The sequence below is a fragment of the Erythrolamprus reginae genome, chromosome 4, assembly GCF_031021105.1.
Source record: "Erythrolamprus reginae isolate rEryReg1 chromosome 4, rEryReg1.hap1, whole genome shotgun sequence".
Classification (NCBI taxonomy): Eukaryota; Metazoa; Chordata; class Lepidosauria; order Squamata; family Dipsadidae; genus Erythrolamprus; species Erythrolamprus reginae.
The window spans coordinates 24302190-24320102 of record NC_091953.1 but is presented as its reverse complement, the minus strand read 5'-3'; the positions used below and the strand labels follow the sequence as shown (position 1 = coordinate 24320102).

At 37.1% G+C, this 17913-nt stretch overlaps 1 protein-coding gene across 7 annotated transcripts in view; it reads left to right on the top strand.

Annotated features, from left to right (window-relative positions):
* The window catches only part of ATP8A2 (ATPase phospholipid transporting 8A2), a 460631-nt gene that overhangs the window by 255280 nt on the left and 187438 nt on the right, over window positions 1-17913 (top strand). For all 7 annotated transcript variants that reach the window (XM_070749818.1, XM_070749817.1, XM_070749821.1 and 4 more), the window contains one exon: window positions 576-686. In XM_070749818.1, coding sequence (XP_070605919.1) covers window positions 576-686 — 111 coding nt within the window. The remainder of the gene's footprint in view (window positions 1-575; window positions 687-17913) is intronic.

The window sequence follows — 17913 nt, the reverse complement described above, 5'->3', positions numbered from 1 at the left end:
TAATAATAATAATAATAAAAAATTTAAGAAAGCTTTTAGCCAATGCACAAAGAAGAGGCATTATGAGGAACTAAAAACATAGGAAGATAAAAACTAGTTTTAAGAATCTTTTGTAAAGGCAGGTTTGCATTATATATCTCCTGCTGTATAGTATTTTCCCTCCGATTACATATGGTATGGAATTGAATCTTGTCACAAGATCATGATATAATGTTCTGAATCTCTAAATGCCCAAGAAAAGTTACACAGAACCACAGCAAAGAGGCATCTAATCTAATATCCCACGTTAGCCACTCATCTCTTTATGGGAAACCCACAAGCAGAAATTCAATAGCATCTCCTACTCAGTAGCTACTTAAATTGGGACATGTGCTGCAATCAGAATGGATAACTACTCAAAGCCAATGGCATGCTCCATGTTCAATATTACAGGCATGGTAAATATAAAACTTTAGAGTAATTTATCCTAAGTTAATATCACCAAGCAATGCATGGTCTCGACTTTAAAATACAATTTAAGAGTTGACAGCAATTTGATGGCATACAACTGATCTTTTTTTTTTTTCCCATCCTAGTTTTCCTACTTGGAGAAGCTGTTACTTGTCCATGGAGCCTGGAGTTACAATCGAGTGACAAAATGCATATTGTATTGCTTTTATAAGAATGTGGTTCTTTATATTATTGAGGTAGGTAACATGAACAATCTGCTTGTTTCTCTTCCTTCACTGTTATGGCAACAGGAAATGTATACAGTGTTCCCTCGATTTTCGCGGGTTCGAACTTCGCAAATAGCCTACCTATACCATGGTTTTTAAAAAAATATGAATTAAAAAATACTTTGCGGTTTTTTCCCATATACTACGGTTTTTCCCACCCGATGACGTCATATGTTATCGCCAAATTTTCGTCTGCCTTTAATAAATATATTTTTTAATAAACTTTAATAAATAAACATGGTGAGTAATAATCTGAATGGTTGCTAAGGGAATGGAACATTGCAATTTAGGGGTTTAAAGTGTTAAGGGAAGGCTTGGGATACTGTTCATAGCCAAATATAGTTTATTTACTTCCGCATCTCTACTTCGCGGAAATTCGACTTTTGCGGGCGGTCTCGGAACGCATCCCCCGCGAAAAGCGAGGGAACACTGTATATTATTGAAACTCTCCAGTCTGTTTTTCTGCTTGCAATCTTGGGCAAACTGGTGCACCAGGTTTTGAACCAAGGTACCTCAAATGGGCTAAATTAAAGAATGCATCCAAAGTTCAGGACCTATGACTCTCAGGCAACCTTCTAGGATTTTCATACAGTTTATAAAGCCCTATATGGCTTAAGACTAAATTACTTACGGGACCATCTCCTGTCTCACGTATCCTAGTGACCGGTCAGAGTAGGCCTTCTCCAGGTCCCGTCAACCAAGCAATGTCACCTGGTGGGGCCTAGGGGAAGGGCCTTCTCTGTGGCGGCTCCAGTCCTTTGGACCAACTCTCCCGGGAGATTTGCACTGCCCCATCTCTCCTGGCTTTTCAAAAGGTTTTAAAAACGTACCTTTTCCGGCAGGTCTGGAACCATACTCTGCTCCGTCTGACAGTATGATTGTGGTTGGAATAAATTGAGGTTGAATGGTTTCAAACTGTTTGAGTTTTAGTCGTAGGTTTATACTTGGGTTTTTAAAATTCTGTATTTTGTACTTATTTTATTATGTAAGCCACCCCGAGTCCCTTGGAGAAAGTGGCCTAGAAATCCAAGTAAATAAGTACATACATAAATAAATATTTGCAAAGTTGTAGTAGCTGCAGCATTGGAACGGTTAGCTGCAGTCATGTGATTATGATTTCCAACTACACATTATTATTATTATTATTATTATTATTATTATTATTTATTAAATTTGTATGCCGCCCCTCTCCGCAGACTCGGGGCGGCTCACAGCAGCAATAGAAAACAATGTACAATACAAATCTAATATTACAAATTAAAAACCCATAATTTAAAAAACATGCACACAACATAACATACATAAACTATATAGGCCTGGGGCAGATGTCTCAGTTCCCCCACCCCTGATGGCAGAGGTGGATTTTAAGCAGTTTACGAAAGGCAAGGAGGGTGGGGGCAATCCTAATCTCCGGGGGGAGCTGGTTCCAGAGGGTCGGGGCCGCCACAGAGAAGGCTCTTTCCCTGGCTCCCGCCAGACGACGGGATCCAGAGAAGGCCAACTCTGTGGGACCTGACTGGTCACTGGGATTCGTCCGGCAGAAGGCAGTCCCGGAGATATTCTGGAAACCTAGAAACCTGTAGGCTTGTTGTGCAAGGGAAGATGGGAGAAGAATATCCCACCCTCTTTTCTATCTCTCTTTGGCCCAATTGGTTGGTGACAAGGTTCAACGAGCGAGCAGCGATTGGCTGTTTTAGAACCAAGCCCCCAAACCGAAATATCTTGACAGCAATGGGTAGCAAGGGAAGAGCAAGGGACTAACTCAGGTGCCTGCTGGTGAGATAGAGGTGCCAGCAGCTGATACCCTTGGGGACAAGCTGGGATGGAGAGGAGGGGTGCAGTTTTCTTTGCAGGATTCAGCTTCCGTTGCTCCCCTTACCCTTCAGCAAAGTGGTAGGCAGTTCCACAGGTCACCTGAGGAGGAGGAAAAGGAGGCTTCACTGGAGCTTTGCTGAGGAGCATGAGAGGCGTGGTATATTATATATTATAATATGTATTATATATCATCACAATTATTACAAATCATGGATTGAGCTACTGCATTGCTGAAATAAATGAACTTTTGCACAATATTCTAATTTTTCGAGTTTCATCTCTAACTGTGATCTTCAGATTTATGCTTCAGGCTTTTTTTCAATTAAACACATTTTGCATAGCATGTAGTTTTGCATCTTGTGAGTCCAAATCCAGTTCCCAAGTCACCATGGCCATAGGAATTGATGAAAGATGCTATTCCCAAATATCCTTATGTTTGTAGGCTTGTTAAGGGGAAATGTTGGTTTGGTCTGTTTATGGTTCTTTTCTAGATGATTTTAGCTTAGGTACCTTTAGCTTTTTCTCAGGTTCCTCTATATGCTTTGCTTAACAAGTGGTTTCAGATTTCTAATTCTTGCTACATGGGAGTTTTTAAAAAAAATCAACTAAATCTTCCCCCAATTTCAACCAGGTTTTGTCAATCCAGGCGCACTAGAGTGCCTTCCGTCCCCTGTCCTATAGTCTCTCCTATATCTCGTATTTCTTCTCTACTATATCCTCTATAACCTTCATTGTGTATTATTGTGTATTGGACAAAATAAATAAATAAATAAAAATAAAATAAATAATCCAAGCAAAAAATATCCAGCTGGGTCCTATTGGGTGGTGATGATGGGAATTGTAGTCAAGGTATCTAGTGAGCATTAAAAGCTTAATGGGATAAACAAATGGATTGATTGATTGACAATAGTTTTCCATGCTGTTTCTCTACACAAACATCCTCATTAAATCCCCAGTGGGATTTACTAAAGCTTAAAAATGCATAATAACCATTCACTGGACTGGAGGTTTAAATATGTAGAATTTCTGCTGACTCATATGCATATATATTTATCTGTCTGTCTGTCTGTCTGTCTGTCTGTCTGTCTGTCTATCTATCTATCTATCTATCTATCTATCTATCTATCTATCTATCTATCTATCTATCTATCTATATTCTATGCCACCCAATCCCGAAGGACTCAGGGTGAATATATATTATATACATGAACATATTTTACACAATCCATGTAATTAACTGGAAAATAGCAAGAAACCTTTTTTTCCATACTACATTTATACACGGGTCAAAAAAATAAAGGTAACACTCAAATAACACATCCTACATCTGAATGAATGAAATATTCTCACTGAATAATTTGTTCTGTACAAAGTTGAATGTGCACAACAGCATGTGAAATTGATAGTCAACCAGTGTTGCTTCCTAAGTGGAAAGTTTGATTTCACAGAAGTTTGATTGTGTTGTTTTTTTGAGCAATATACTTTACAATGGAAACGTAGAAGCTGAGTACAGACATGGCCATGCAAGTATCCCCATGTCTTATCAAGGCTGTTCCTTATTGATTTCATAAAAACAGCATTAAAGTGAAGTGACTAAGCAGGTGTCTTGTCCCTCCCATAACTAGACATGCAGGAGACTGAATAGGGAGTTTTCAGCATGCAAAATGTGAGCTCTACCACTAAGTTTTAGTTTTGGGTTGCTAACACTATGAAAATAATTCACTTAGCCATGTTTTTCTACTTAACTGTATCGGAGGCTTCTTCTTGACCAAGATAAATTGGAATGAGTGCTGTGGGTAACTGAACCACAAAATAATACCATTCCTCAGGTGATTCATCTCTTTTTGATTCTTCTTATAAAAGCGGAGATTGTTCTAACTGATGAAGTTTGAGGATAGCCAGGAATTATAGAAGGTTATTTTTTTAAAAATAAAAGAACAAACTAAAGTTAAATAAACAATGAGAAAATGTCTGAGAGAAAAAGGAGAAATCTATGCCCTCTGAGATCAGTGGGGTCATATTTCAACTTATTTCTCAAACCATTAAATGTTTTGTTTGAACCATTAAACCATTAAATGTTTGGTCAAGAGTAGCAACTGATGGCAGCTTCTAAAATCATTTACAAGAATTGAATTTTTGTGCGGATTAATACATCTTTTTGAATATGTAGTGAATTTTTCAATGCTCTTTTAGTTCTTAAAACATATGATAATTATTATTATTATTATTTGTTTGTTTGCTTGTTTGTTTGTTTATTTATTATTAGATTTGTATGCCGCCCCTCTCTGCAGGCACTGGTTGCAGGAACTGGACATGTCTAGTTTAATGAATAGAAGGACTAGGGGAGACACGATAGCAGTGTTCCAATATCTCAAGGGTTGCCACAAAGAAGAGGGAGTCAAACTATTTTGAGGGTAGAACAAGAAGCAATGGGTGGAAACTAAACAAGGAGAGAAGCAACTTAGAACTAAGGAGAAATTTCCTGACAGAACGATTAATCAGTTCCTCCTGAAGATGTGAATGCTCCAACACTGGAAGTTTTTAAGAAGCTGTTGCATAACCATTTGTCTGAAGTAGTGTAGGGTTTCCTGCCTAAGCAGGGGGTTGTACTAGAAGACCTCCAAGGTCCCTTCCAACTCTGTTTACTCTACTCTACTCTAGTCTACTCTACTCTACCCTACCCTACCCTACCCTACCCTACTCTACTCTAATTATACTTTATTATAGTTCTTTATTAAGGATCAGGGACATTCAAGGTTCTTCCTTGATTAAGATCACATGAAGGTTGGTCTATCTAAATGTCTAAAACAGAAAGGAAAGCAGCCAAGAATCAAAATGGACTTTGGTTTTATTGTGGTTACACTTTATTTTTATCTCAAAGTATATTTGCTTCAGCTACAGTCTGTGACAGATGAGGTATAGCCTGCTTTACCAATTAAGCTGGCTTCTTACATTTCTATCTCCAGCTAACTCCAGCAGCAGGTTCAAAATATAATAGTAACCAATCTCAGATAAATCAAATAATGTATACAGTCTACTGCATAGTCACTGACAAAATAGGAGAGAATGCAAAGAATTTTATATTATCTGAATCTGTTATACATGTTGTATCTCCCATTTCTAAGATGGAAACGTATCTTGCTATATGAAGTATAAATTACACTATTACATTTCACCATTTGACCAAGTAGAAGTGAACTCTGATTGTTTTGTTTGCTCCATTTCTGAAAATATATCCAGACTAAATTTTCAGCTGGAAACAGATGATGCAATTTTCAATCCCTTATTGCAAAAGAATATGTAGTTTGAATTAAATATGTATTTGCTCTTCTTACAACTTTAGACCCTAACAGCCACTCCGAGTCCTCGGAGAGGGGTGGCATACAAACCCAATAAATTTATTATTATTATTATTATTATTATTATTATTATTATTATTATTAATGTTGTTGTTGTTGTTGTTCTTTTTAGATTCCTAATTTAGTATGATAGTCCCAAATGCTGCCAAGGAATTGTCCACAAAGATAAATCTTTGTTAGTTCCTTGATGCTTAGTGGATCATTAGAGATATGGCCATATGTATTTAAAGTTTCTCTTTTTTTGTATATTAAATTGCAAACAAAAATAGCTTTACTTGGCTATGTTTTCTATAGAGTATACACCATGTGACAGAATTTGAAATATTTAAGGGGTTGGTGAATAAATACTATGGATTGCAAAATATGGTCATATCCTTAACTCAAGAATAGAGTGATTACAGAGGCATGGACAAAATCATTGACATAAATTGCAATAAAATGATCTTTGTTGATTTATAGGCAAAAATATTTATAGCTTGAGAAGTCATTGGTATAATTTTAAAAAGTCTCACTTTTGTTGGAGAAACTGGTTAGACATTTCCTTAATCTGTCTAGCTACTGTCTGTTGGTGGACAACTTCAATATTTCTGCTGTCCCTTTTCAGCATTATGTATTTTAAAATCAGATTGAATACAAATAAGCAGCATTTTCAACAAATAAGCAGCATTTTCAAATGGAATATTGTTCTTTAGCTGCTGTGCAGCTGGAAGGCTGTTTTCTGTGAAATTGGACATATGGCCCCTATATCTCAGAAAAGCAAAATATTATAAAAGCCTTCTACAATCGGACGCATTCCAGATGTTCTGGGTCCTACAATTCCCAAAATGCTCAGCCTGCCCCAGGTTCCATGCTGCTGGGTATTCTGGGAGTTTCACTTCCAATTAAAACAAGAAGTGCCAGATCAGAGAAAAATCAATTATAGTACGATAGTGACATTTGGAAATTTTAAGGAATATAATATTCTACGTAACCAAAGCCTACATAGTATATATGCTGGTAAAAGAAATAATCATAGTAGTTCATCTTTTATTTACTTTCCTCAGAAAGAATAAAGCCTGTTTGGGAATTTAGATACTTATATTTTCTGATAATATTTGGCATCTACGACCCCCCAGTTCATTACAGTCCTTGTCCAATTACAGGGTTATTCCATCCAGGATTTTAAATGTATGAATCCAGACTTAAGATCATTTTTATTTTAACATTTATAAAACTGTACCTTCAGAAAAATATTAATCTAGTTACAGCATATCCGGCATTAAATCAAGTGTTATTTGAAAGACAGGAAGTAAATATCAGCGATTTCAGGGTTCTTAAATATCAGTTAAGATAACCCTTGTAAAATAATTTACTTCTCCTTGAATGTAAACCATATCAATATAAACCATATATATGAATTTGCAATCTGACAAAAAGAATTAAGTGACAGACTCATCCCAATGAGGCTCTTTGGCATATTGGACTAATTAGGCTGTAATTCTGTAATTTAAGTTCACAAGCTTTCTCCATTGCAATTTTGTTTTAAAATGTGCTGTGTCAGTAGCAAAGCTAAGACATGTTTGGTAAATTGGGCGATTTTTATTGAGACTGAGGAGGAAAGAGTAACATTCATTTCATGCCAAGTATTATTTCGATGGATTAAATGGAGCTGCTACCAAAATAGATGGAACAGTTTGAAAAGGCAAACTTTTTTTAAATTATTTTTTTATTTATGTATTTGTCAAACAATTATGGGATGGTAATTTGTACAAATTAAACATTAGGTAAGTAATGATAAAAAGTAATGATAGAAGACAATAGATCAATAGGACAGGGACGGTAGGCACAATGGTGCGCTTATGCACGCCCCTTACAGACCTCTTAGAAAGGGGGAGAGGTCAATTGTAGATAGTCTAAGGTTAAAGGTTTGGGGGTTTTAATCTATTTATTTGTTTTGTCAAGTACATATTGGGGGTAAGTAAAGATATAATAATATTCATATACATGATACTAGTAAAAAAAAAAAGTAACACTAGGAGAGGGGACTGAAGGCACGTTGGTGCACTTATGTTAGAAGTAGAAACCTTCTTGGGAAACAGACGTATTCCCAAGAAGGTGTCTACTCCTAACGTAAGAAGAACAGTGTTTGCTAGCTGAGACCATCAAATGTGTCCAGTTGTAAGCTTACAGGGCACTGATGAAGATAGAGATTTAAAAATTTCAGAAATTTTGGAACCAACTGGAAGAGTAGCATAGCATAACATAACATAACATAGTTTTAGCATAGCTTAGCATAGCTTAGCACAGCATACATTTTTATTGGCCAAGTGTGATTGGACACACAAGGAATTTGTCTTGGTGCATATGTCTCCAGCACTGTGTTCAGTTCTGGAGACCTTACCTACAAAAAGATATTGACAAAATTGAACGGGTCCAAAGACGGGCTACAAGAATGGTGGAAGGTCTTAAGCATAAAACGTATCAGGAATGACTTAATGAACTCAATCTGTATAGTCTGGAGGACAGAAGGAAAAGGGGGGACATGATCGAAACATTTAAATATGTTAAAGGGTTAAATAAGGTCCAGGAGGGAAGTGTTTTTAATAGGAAAGTGAACACAAGAACAAGGGGACACAATCTGAAATTAGTTGGGGGAAAGATCAAAAGCAACATGAGAAAATATTATTTTACTGAAAGAGTAGTAGATCCTTGGAACAAACTTCCAGCAGATGTGGTAGATAAATCGACAGTAACTGAATTTAAACATGCCTGGGATAAACATATATCCATCCTAAGAGAAAATACAGGAAATAGTATAAGGGCAGACTAGATGGACCATGAGGTCTTTTTCTGCCGTCAGTCTTCTATGTTTCTATGTTTCTATGTTCTCAGTGTATATAAAAGAAAAGATAAGTTCATCAAAATCATAAGGTACAACACTTAATGATAGTCCAGGTACATATAAGCAATCAAATCATATTAGGAACCAGTCAATATAAATTGTAAGGATACAAGCAACAAACTTACAGTCATACAGTCTTTATTGGGAGGAGATGGGTAATGGGAACGATGAGAAGATTAATAGTAGTTCAGACTTAGTGAATAGTTTGACAGTGTTGAGGGAATTATTTGTTTAGCAGAGTGATGGCGTTTTGGAAAAAAATGTTTTTGTGTCTAGTTGTTCTGGTGTGCAGAGCTCTATAGCTTTGTTTTGAGGGTAGAAGTTGAAGCAGTTTGTGTCCAGGATGTAAAGTGTCTGTAAATATTTTCGCAGCCCTCTTTTTGACTTGTGCAGTTTACAATTCCTCAATGGAAGATTGATACCAATTTTGAGCTTTATCACCTTGGGAACTTATGTTACTGTCATTTATAACTGTCTCAGTATTTCAAATTGAATTATATGTCAACATTATGAAAAAGCAACCTCTTGATAAGAATTTCATTACTCTTCTGGCTAAGAATGTTGAGATTTGTAAACAGAAACACCAAGGGCCATTTGGTTGGTAAAGGCTCTTCCAAATACAAAAAAGTACATTGTATTATGAAAAGGAATTGTCCTTTGTCCTGCTTAATTTTCTCTGCAATAAGAGCACAGAAACAGAAGAAGGATTCTGTGGAAATGAGCCAATGAATCATCAAAATGCTGATGATTGGATTCAAAATGCTGGATGATCTAATCAGTGTTCCCTCTAATTTTTTTGTGGGGGGGGCGGGAAAAGTATAGTGTCTGAGCGGCAGTCCCTTCGGGACTGGGCGGCACAGAAATAATAAACAAACGGCACTGGGCGGCACAGAAACAAACAAACAAACAAACAAAAAACCCACCCTGTTTTGCCTCGGAGAATTTCAAAATAAAATACTGTACTGTGTGTCTATAACAGTGAGCTCATAATAGGGCAACTCTATCAATATCAAAATGCCACTTAAATAGTTGAGCTAGTTTCAAACTAGATTTTGATTTTCTTTCTCTCTTCCTTACTCCCATTCTTTTTCTTTCTCTTTTCCTTCCTCTCTCTTTTCTATCTGTTTCTCTCTCTTCCTCTCTTCCTCTCTCTCTCCTTCCCTCTCACTCTTTCCCTCTCGGCTTCTGGGCAGGTTTGGAAAACTCTGAGTTGATGATGATTTTTAAGTGAGCGATTGCTCACTGCTCAGCTTAGAGGGAACTATGGATCTAATCTAGTATTTTGTGGAGGCTGGATTGTGGAATCAGACTGCAATCAGCATTTTCACAAACAAGTATCCCTTTTCCGTTGTTGTTTCCTAGCAAGTGTGCTGTAATTTTAAAAGCATAAGCTTTTAAACTATACTATAACCGTTGATAGAATAGCATAGCAACAGTTTTTCCAATGTACTTTAATTTTTTTTCTAAATTAGTGGCCATCACCAATCTGATAGCAAAGAACTCCATAGTGTAATTTATTCACTGCATAAAAAAGTCTTAACATATAAACAAATATGCACGTACTTCCATGAATCAGTTCTATGTCTTCCCATATTGGGTGACCTCATAGTGATCTCTTGGATTCATACACATTGCCTTCCAAAGATGATTTTTCAAGAGGCAATTGGACTTTCTTGTTTTTCTTTGAAAATGTTTCATTTCTTATTAAAGAAGCTTTTTCAGCTCTGGTGATTGAGAAGGGAAACATCTGCAAAGAAAAAACAGAATCCACATAGAAAACACATTGCCCCCAAATAAATTTTGATTAGGAGGAAATGTTGATATCTCTTCTAGATCAGGTCTTAGATATTAGCCATATCTCATGAAAGAGTTGGAAGGGAGTTTTTCTCCAAATGTAACATAACTCTCATTGCAGAGGCAAAAAGCATTGAGCACCTGATAACACTTAGAGGTAGATATCTAGGTGAACTTAGATATTTAGGTCTGACTTCCTTGGTAAGCTGACAATGACTGTCATTGTTCAGTGCAATTGGAAATTCCCCAGTGTATTTTGAGTCTTTACATATAACTCCAGAAAGCTGAGCTATGAAGATATTGTCTTAATCCGTCTATTTCACTTGTACTGCTACCCTAAGAATCCTGATACAACCTGCATGCGAATCTTGACTCTCCAGCTATTAAATTGCTTGGCTTCCCTCTCTCCTTGTTGTTTTTCTTAGCTTTTGTCATCTTTGCCTTAAAAAAAGAACCCTTCCTGAAGCAATTTATATCTCTGGTGGCTATAAAACAGGATACAGTGTGACATTAACAAGTAGCACCAAGTTCCTGCTTCTTTTATACCTCTCATTGCACATTTGGAATTGATTTTTTTTTTCTATTTGATTTTTATTCTAACAATTCACATGCTAGGAAATAATAGCATCCTGGCTGCCCAGTTCAGCTTGGTCTCAGTTAACACTAAAAATAGTTACATGCAATGACAATTACTGCCATCAAATTCCACCAGGGCAAATCACAAGCGGAATCTCATCGTTCATCAAGGCAATCATTATTGTCTACTCTTCTGTAGCAGCGATGGGATCCCTAAGCAATGCATTCATGATCCTGTGCCTCCTCCCACTAGAGTCTTGGAAAGAGTCACAGGGATTTGACCAATAGCTTTATTGCTGGGGTGAGCTTGCCAACCATGCTTACAACTAGTTAAACATAGAAACATAGAAACATAGAAGTCTGACGGCAGAAAAAGACCTCATGGTCCATCTAGTCTGCCCTTATACTATTTTCTGTATTTTATCTTAGGATGGATATATGTTTATCCCAGGCATGTTTAAATTCAGTTACTGTGGATTTATCTACCACGTCTGCTGGAAGTTTGTTCCAAGGATCTACTACTCTTTCAGTAAAATAATATTTTCTCATGTTGCTTTTGATCTTTCCCCCAACTAACTTCAGATTGTGTCCCCTTGTTCTTGTGTTCACTTCCCTATTAAAAACACTTCCCTCCCGGACCTTATTTAACCCTTTAACATATTTAAATGTTTCGATCATGTCCCCCCTTTTCCTTCTGTCCTCCAGACTATACAGATTGAGTTCATTAAGTCTTTCCTGATACATTTTATGCTTAAGACCTTCCACCATTCTTGTAGCCCGTGTTTGGATCCGTTCAATTTTGTCAATATCTTTTTGTAGGTGAGGTCTCCAGAACTGAACACAGTACAGTATTCTAAATGTGGTCTCACCAGCACGCTATATAGCGGGATCATAATCTCCCTCTTCCTGCTTGTTATACCTCTAGCTATGCAGCCAAGCATCCTACTTGCTTTCCCTACCGCCTGACTGCACTGTTCACCCATTTTGAGACTGTCAAAAATCACTACCCCTAAATCCTTTTCTTCTGAAGTTTTTGCTAACACAGAACTGCCAATACAATACTCAGATTGAGGATTCCTTTTCCCCAAGTGCATTATTTTACATTTGGAAACATTAAACTGGAGTTTCCATTGCTTTGACCATTTATCTAGTAAAGTTAAATCATTTACCATATTACAGACGCCTCCAGGAATATCAAGCCTATTGCACACTTTAGAGTCATCAGCAAATAGGCAAACCTTCCCTACCAAACCTTCCCCTTTGTCACAGTTCACTGGGAATATCTACCTTCTGAGCAGCGGTGGGCTGCTAGCCAGAAAGCTAAATTGGACTCACCACTGCGGCTCATGAGTGTTCTGGATTCTGGTTAGAACTTAGGTTAAATTGGAAATAACGCTTACTGAATGCAGTTTCATAAACAAAAACTCCATCTTTATTTCTCCTCTCCTCCGTATTCAAAATGCATTACAGGCAGTCACATTCCTTCCTCTCTTATCTTAACAATTAAAGCACACCAAAGCATTCCTCCAGGCCTCCTCCCTTGTCTTAAGATTTATTCTGTTCAGCGTAGTTCAAAGCACTAAGAACAGCTGTTAAATAGCAGAGAATGAACTAACTTACTTCGTAGCCATACCGGCACACGTCCATGATGGATTTACAACATTGAAAATTCTGCCCTTCTTCCCCACTGGCACCCGGACATGACAAATAAATCATTTCAGTAATTAATCCGTTCCTCCCCTTAATATCTCTTCCCTAACACTTGTTCCCTGCACCCTTGTACCCTTCTGAAATTTGGATTTAACCATCTAGTATCTGTCTCTTCTTCACTGGAGTCTGGACTCATAGCAACGTCCTGTGGCTGGCCTCCCACCTGTTCTGACACCTGTAACCCAGGACCTGCCACTAATTCATAAACACTATCTGTATCAGAGTCATCAAACTCTTCGCCATCCTCCAACTGACCAGGAGTATATACAACAATGAGTGCTTGCGCAACCAGCGCGATTTTGCTTCTGCACCTGTGGAGGTAGCAAAATTGCGTACGGAGCCGCAGGTGCGCCCGTGTTTCGGCATGTGTGGAAGCAAAAAAACTTTGCCGAAACATGGGCACACCTGCAGCTCCGTACCTGATTTTGCTACCTCCACAGGTGCAGAAGTAAAATCGCGCTGGCCCTACAAGCACTTATGAGCCACAGACAGATCCACCACATAAATTTCAGCTCCTTCCATGTCAAGGCCATAATAAACATTAAAATCGTCTCCAACCTCTTACTAGACTAAAACAAAAAAGGCCAGTTGATGAAATGCGCATGATAAAAATAAACAAATTATTCTTCTCTAAGCATTGCAGACCTAGATTTATTTTAAACATTATTTTTATTCCAGTGATAAACTAATTCAATTAAACGCTGACTAATAATCGAGCACCTTGATCCGGCTTTGCTAATTAACCACCAGAGATGTTATTTTATTTTGGGATTTTATAAAGGCATAGCTAACCCAGTTTTGGAATTCAAGTTTAGAAATTAGAGCAAAATGCGGTTATATATTCTCTTAGGGTGGTAGTGGAATATCCTTTGCAGGGCTCTGGATGGAAAGCTGCAAGGGGCAGGTTGCTTCACGTTAAGTCTTTTCTTTTTCGTAATATCTAGTCATCCAAAATGTATGCTTCTGTGATCTGAGCTTCCAGCCAGTTCCTGTGACAGACTATGTTTTTATAGAAATTTCTGTTTATTATACATAGTAGCTGTGTTGCTACCTGGTTTTTAAATTGGCTTTCCTCCCATATTCCTATTCCCATGTATCTCGCTCTTTTGGTAAACACATAATGGCTTCTGCAGGTAATAGAAACATAGAAACATAGAAGATTGACGGCAGAAAAAGACCTCATGGTCCATCTAGTCTGCCCTTATACTATTTTCTGTATTTTATCTTAGGATGGATATATGTTTATCCCTGGCATGTTTAAATTCAGTTACTGTGGATTTATCTACCACGTCTGCTGGAAGTTTGTTCCAAGGATCTACTACTTTTTCAGTAAAATAATATTTTCTCATGTTGCTTTTGATCTTTCCCCCAACTAACTTCAGATTAAAACTCTGTCTATGATAGAATATGCCAGCATAGCAGTTTTTGGAAGGAGAGGTGAACTCATATACAGTGAGTACATATACTGGATCTGTAAGTTTTTCAGTCATTTTAACATTATAATATCCCTGGGGGGTGTATGTGGCTTCTAATGTTGGGAAGGATCTGAATACATTTGCAGTTTGGACAGTGTTTTGGACATCATTACTGTTGTGATTCCGTCTGAGGCCCCTCAGGGAACGGCTGATCCTCTGCCGGCTTCCTGCTCAGAGGGGGAGGATGAGGAACAGGAGGTTCAGGCAGACGGGGAGGAGGAATCTCAGGCTGAGGGAGAGGGAGGACAGCCAGAGTCCCCCTCGGGGGAGCTCTCCCCAGCAAGCAGCCTGGATTCCTTAGATGAAAATGCACAAGCAATCATAGATCTCCGGCAGAGAAGAGCAACACAACGAAGGGGACAATTAGCCAGGTACTTTCAGCACTAAAGAGGCAACAGCTGGGTTTGGGTGTGATGCTCTCTGGAAAGGCTGAAAAGGCAGACCCACCCTTCCTGGCTTGTGGAGTATTATCTTTGGGAGTCCTGGGACCTGGCTGTGATCTTTGGCGTCTTGGAATTCTGGTTTGTGACTTTGAATACTGAAACCTTGGGGGGAAAAAGGTGTGGGTCTTATTCTCTACAGTGGTGGGTGTGCCAGCAAGAAGTCTGCTGTATTGTCTGGCCATCAGGACTCTGCTGTGAAGCCTCATAGCCTGCCTGTTGGGAAGAACAGGTTTTTCTCTGTGTTTATTTTTCAAACTATAAAGTGCTTTTGCTTTTACCAGCGTGTCTGGCTGCTTTTTCCAGTTGGTGTTGAAGTCTGGGGGCACCCAGACAGAACAATTACTAAATAACTGCTGCTATAGACACATCCAGTTCTAAACAGAAGAGGCTTAAAGATAAAATAATTTTCCCATGCAACTACAAAGATGAACCTCAATCTGAACAAATAACAAATGCTCTCCTCCCAGAGAAAAATCTATTAAAAGTTTTCAGCCCCTAATTTTTCACTTAATTTTTCAAGACATAAAAAGTATGTATTAGATGATGGGTGGGTGGGTGGGTGGATGAATGGATGGACCGACGGACGGACGGACGGACAGACAGACAGACAGATAGATAGGGATAAAGAGCCTTGATGGCGCAAGGTCGGCAAAATAAGGACCCCAGATTGTTGGGGGCAATATGATTATTCTCTGTAAATCGCTTCGAGAGGGCTGTAAAGCTCTGTAAAACGGTATATAAATCTAAATGCTATTGCGATAGGTAGGTAGATAGAATAGAATAGAATAGAATAGAATTTTATTGGCCAAGTGTGATTGGACACACAAGGAATTTGTCTTGGTGTAGATGCTCTCAGCGTACATAAAAGAAAAAGATGCATTTGTCAAGAATCATGTGGTACAACACTTAATGATTGTCATAGGGATCAATTGAGCAGCAAGCAGCTCCATACACTATAAGGACGGCTGATCTTTCTCCCTTTGCATGTCTGTGGTGGGTTATGATGAAAGGCATATGGAGCACTGGACTGGGTGACCAGCCCTGACCTTTACCTCATTTTTCTGAAAGACAAATGGCTATTTAAACCACAGGCAAAACAAAACCCTATTTGCTTGGGGTCACGATGGCACGTAGAATCATACTTAGACCAGGTGGTACAAGAGGACATGGTAGTTTCAAAGGGATTTTATGGAGAACTTTCTTAACTATAATTTAAGTTAGCCACAAGATGGCTTGGTCCCAGTTTTAGGATTTTTTCATATGCCACCGCTGCCAGAACTCAAGCAGATCGGAAACAGACAGCTCATTTCAATGGCACCAAAATAAGACTGCTGTCTTATCCATAATAAATAGATATAAGGTTTATGGAACCCATTATGATTTCTGAGTACATAGAATTTGGCTTTATTTATTTACTTACTTACTGACTGGATTGATTGATTGATTGATTGATTGATTGATTTGTTTGTTTGTTTGTTTATTTATTAATTTATTTATTAAGTTAATTAAATTAATTAAATTAATTAAATTAATTAAATTAATTAAAAATTAAATTAATTAAATTAATTAAATTAATTAAATTAATTAAATTAATTAAATTAATTAAATTAATTAAATTAATTAAATTAATTAAATTAATTAAATTAAATTAATTTATTTTATTTTATTTATTTTATTTATTTTATTTTATTTATTTCATTTATTTTATTTATTTTATTTATTTTATTTATTTATTTATTTATTTATTTTATTTTATCTATTTTATTTATTTATTTATTGGGTTTATATGCCGCCCCTCTCCAGATTTGTTATATTTTATATAAATATGGATGGATACAGGGTATTTTCACAGAGTACAATAGAGTCTCGAAAACCATTTTTAATTATCATTCTTAAAGAAACCTTTTTGAAACTACCATTGAACCTACAATTTCAGAACATGCTCGCTTGTGACTTGAGACAGCTTTTAGTTTTATAGGATGCAGCAAAAGTTGCAATTCTATGCAAACTAATATAGTTGTAAGAGTCCTTAAGATACAAATTTGGTAGGTTCTAAATAAAATAAAATAAGTAAAATAAGTTGGTTTCGGCTTATATCCAAGTAACAACATACAGGAATGGACTAATATGATTATTGTCATGGGGTTAATGTGAGATTTTAACTTTTAAAGTTTTTCAAAAATACTGTATTCTTAAAAAATATCATTATGTAAAGAAATTTCTTAGCAATCTCTTTTTACAAACATCTTCCAACTACTTTTAAAACTTTTTACAAACATCTTCCAACTACTTTTACAAACATCTTCCAACTACTTTTAAAACTATTTCATTTCTCGGGACACAGCAGGGGGTTTATGTGTGATGCTGGATCACAAAAGATCATTTCACCAGTGCCAAATTTTAAAATAAGAATGAATTAAAAAAAAAATGAGCTAATTACTAAAGGACAAATAACTTATTTGAAGAAATAGTTGGAAGAAAACCCAAATTATTTCTTTTTTATAGGAATAATTTTTCTTTATTAGAATGCTGGAAAAAGAAACCCACATTCAAACACTCCCCTCCACACACACAAAGGCTCTTGACGTCTTATTGTTTTGTTAATGGTGTTTCCATTTTACAAAATTTCATTTTTAGTTATTTTTCTTTGAACTCTATTGAGTCCCAAAGGATTTGAACAACTGTTTAAAACAAAGCGTAGAAGAAAGAAGTGTGAGCAAAGGTGTCGGCATTTTTCCATATATTTTCATTGGATAGCATCTATTTTCTCTGGCATTGGCGTGTATTTGTTCTCACTGTGCTTGTAAAAGTTTCTGTGAGAAGAGCGGGGGGGTGGAGTATTTTGACCATCAGTTTGCTTCCATCGGCATCCATAGGGGACCAATGAATATATATTTTTTAAATGTGTATTTGTCTTTCTTCTCCCCTCCTCCCGATCCTTGTGTATTTGAAGATGCCACTTCATGATCTGACTAATCTGTCTACATTGGCAAGTCCTTATTAACAAAGGGCCTCTTAGCTTTGATATTGATAATGAGAATCTCTGGCAGATTCATATCTCCAATGACCCCAAGAGCAAATGTGTGACTTTTCCAAGCAGACTCTTGCCAGCTACCGTGTTTCCCCGAAAATAAGACACTGTGT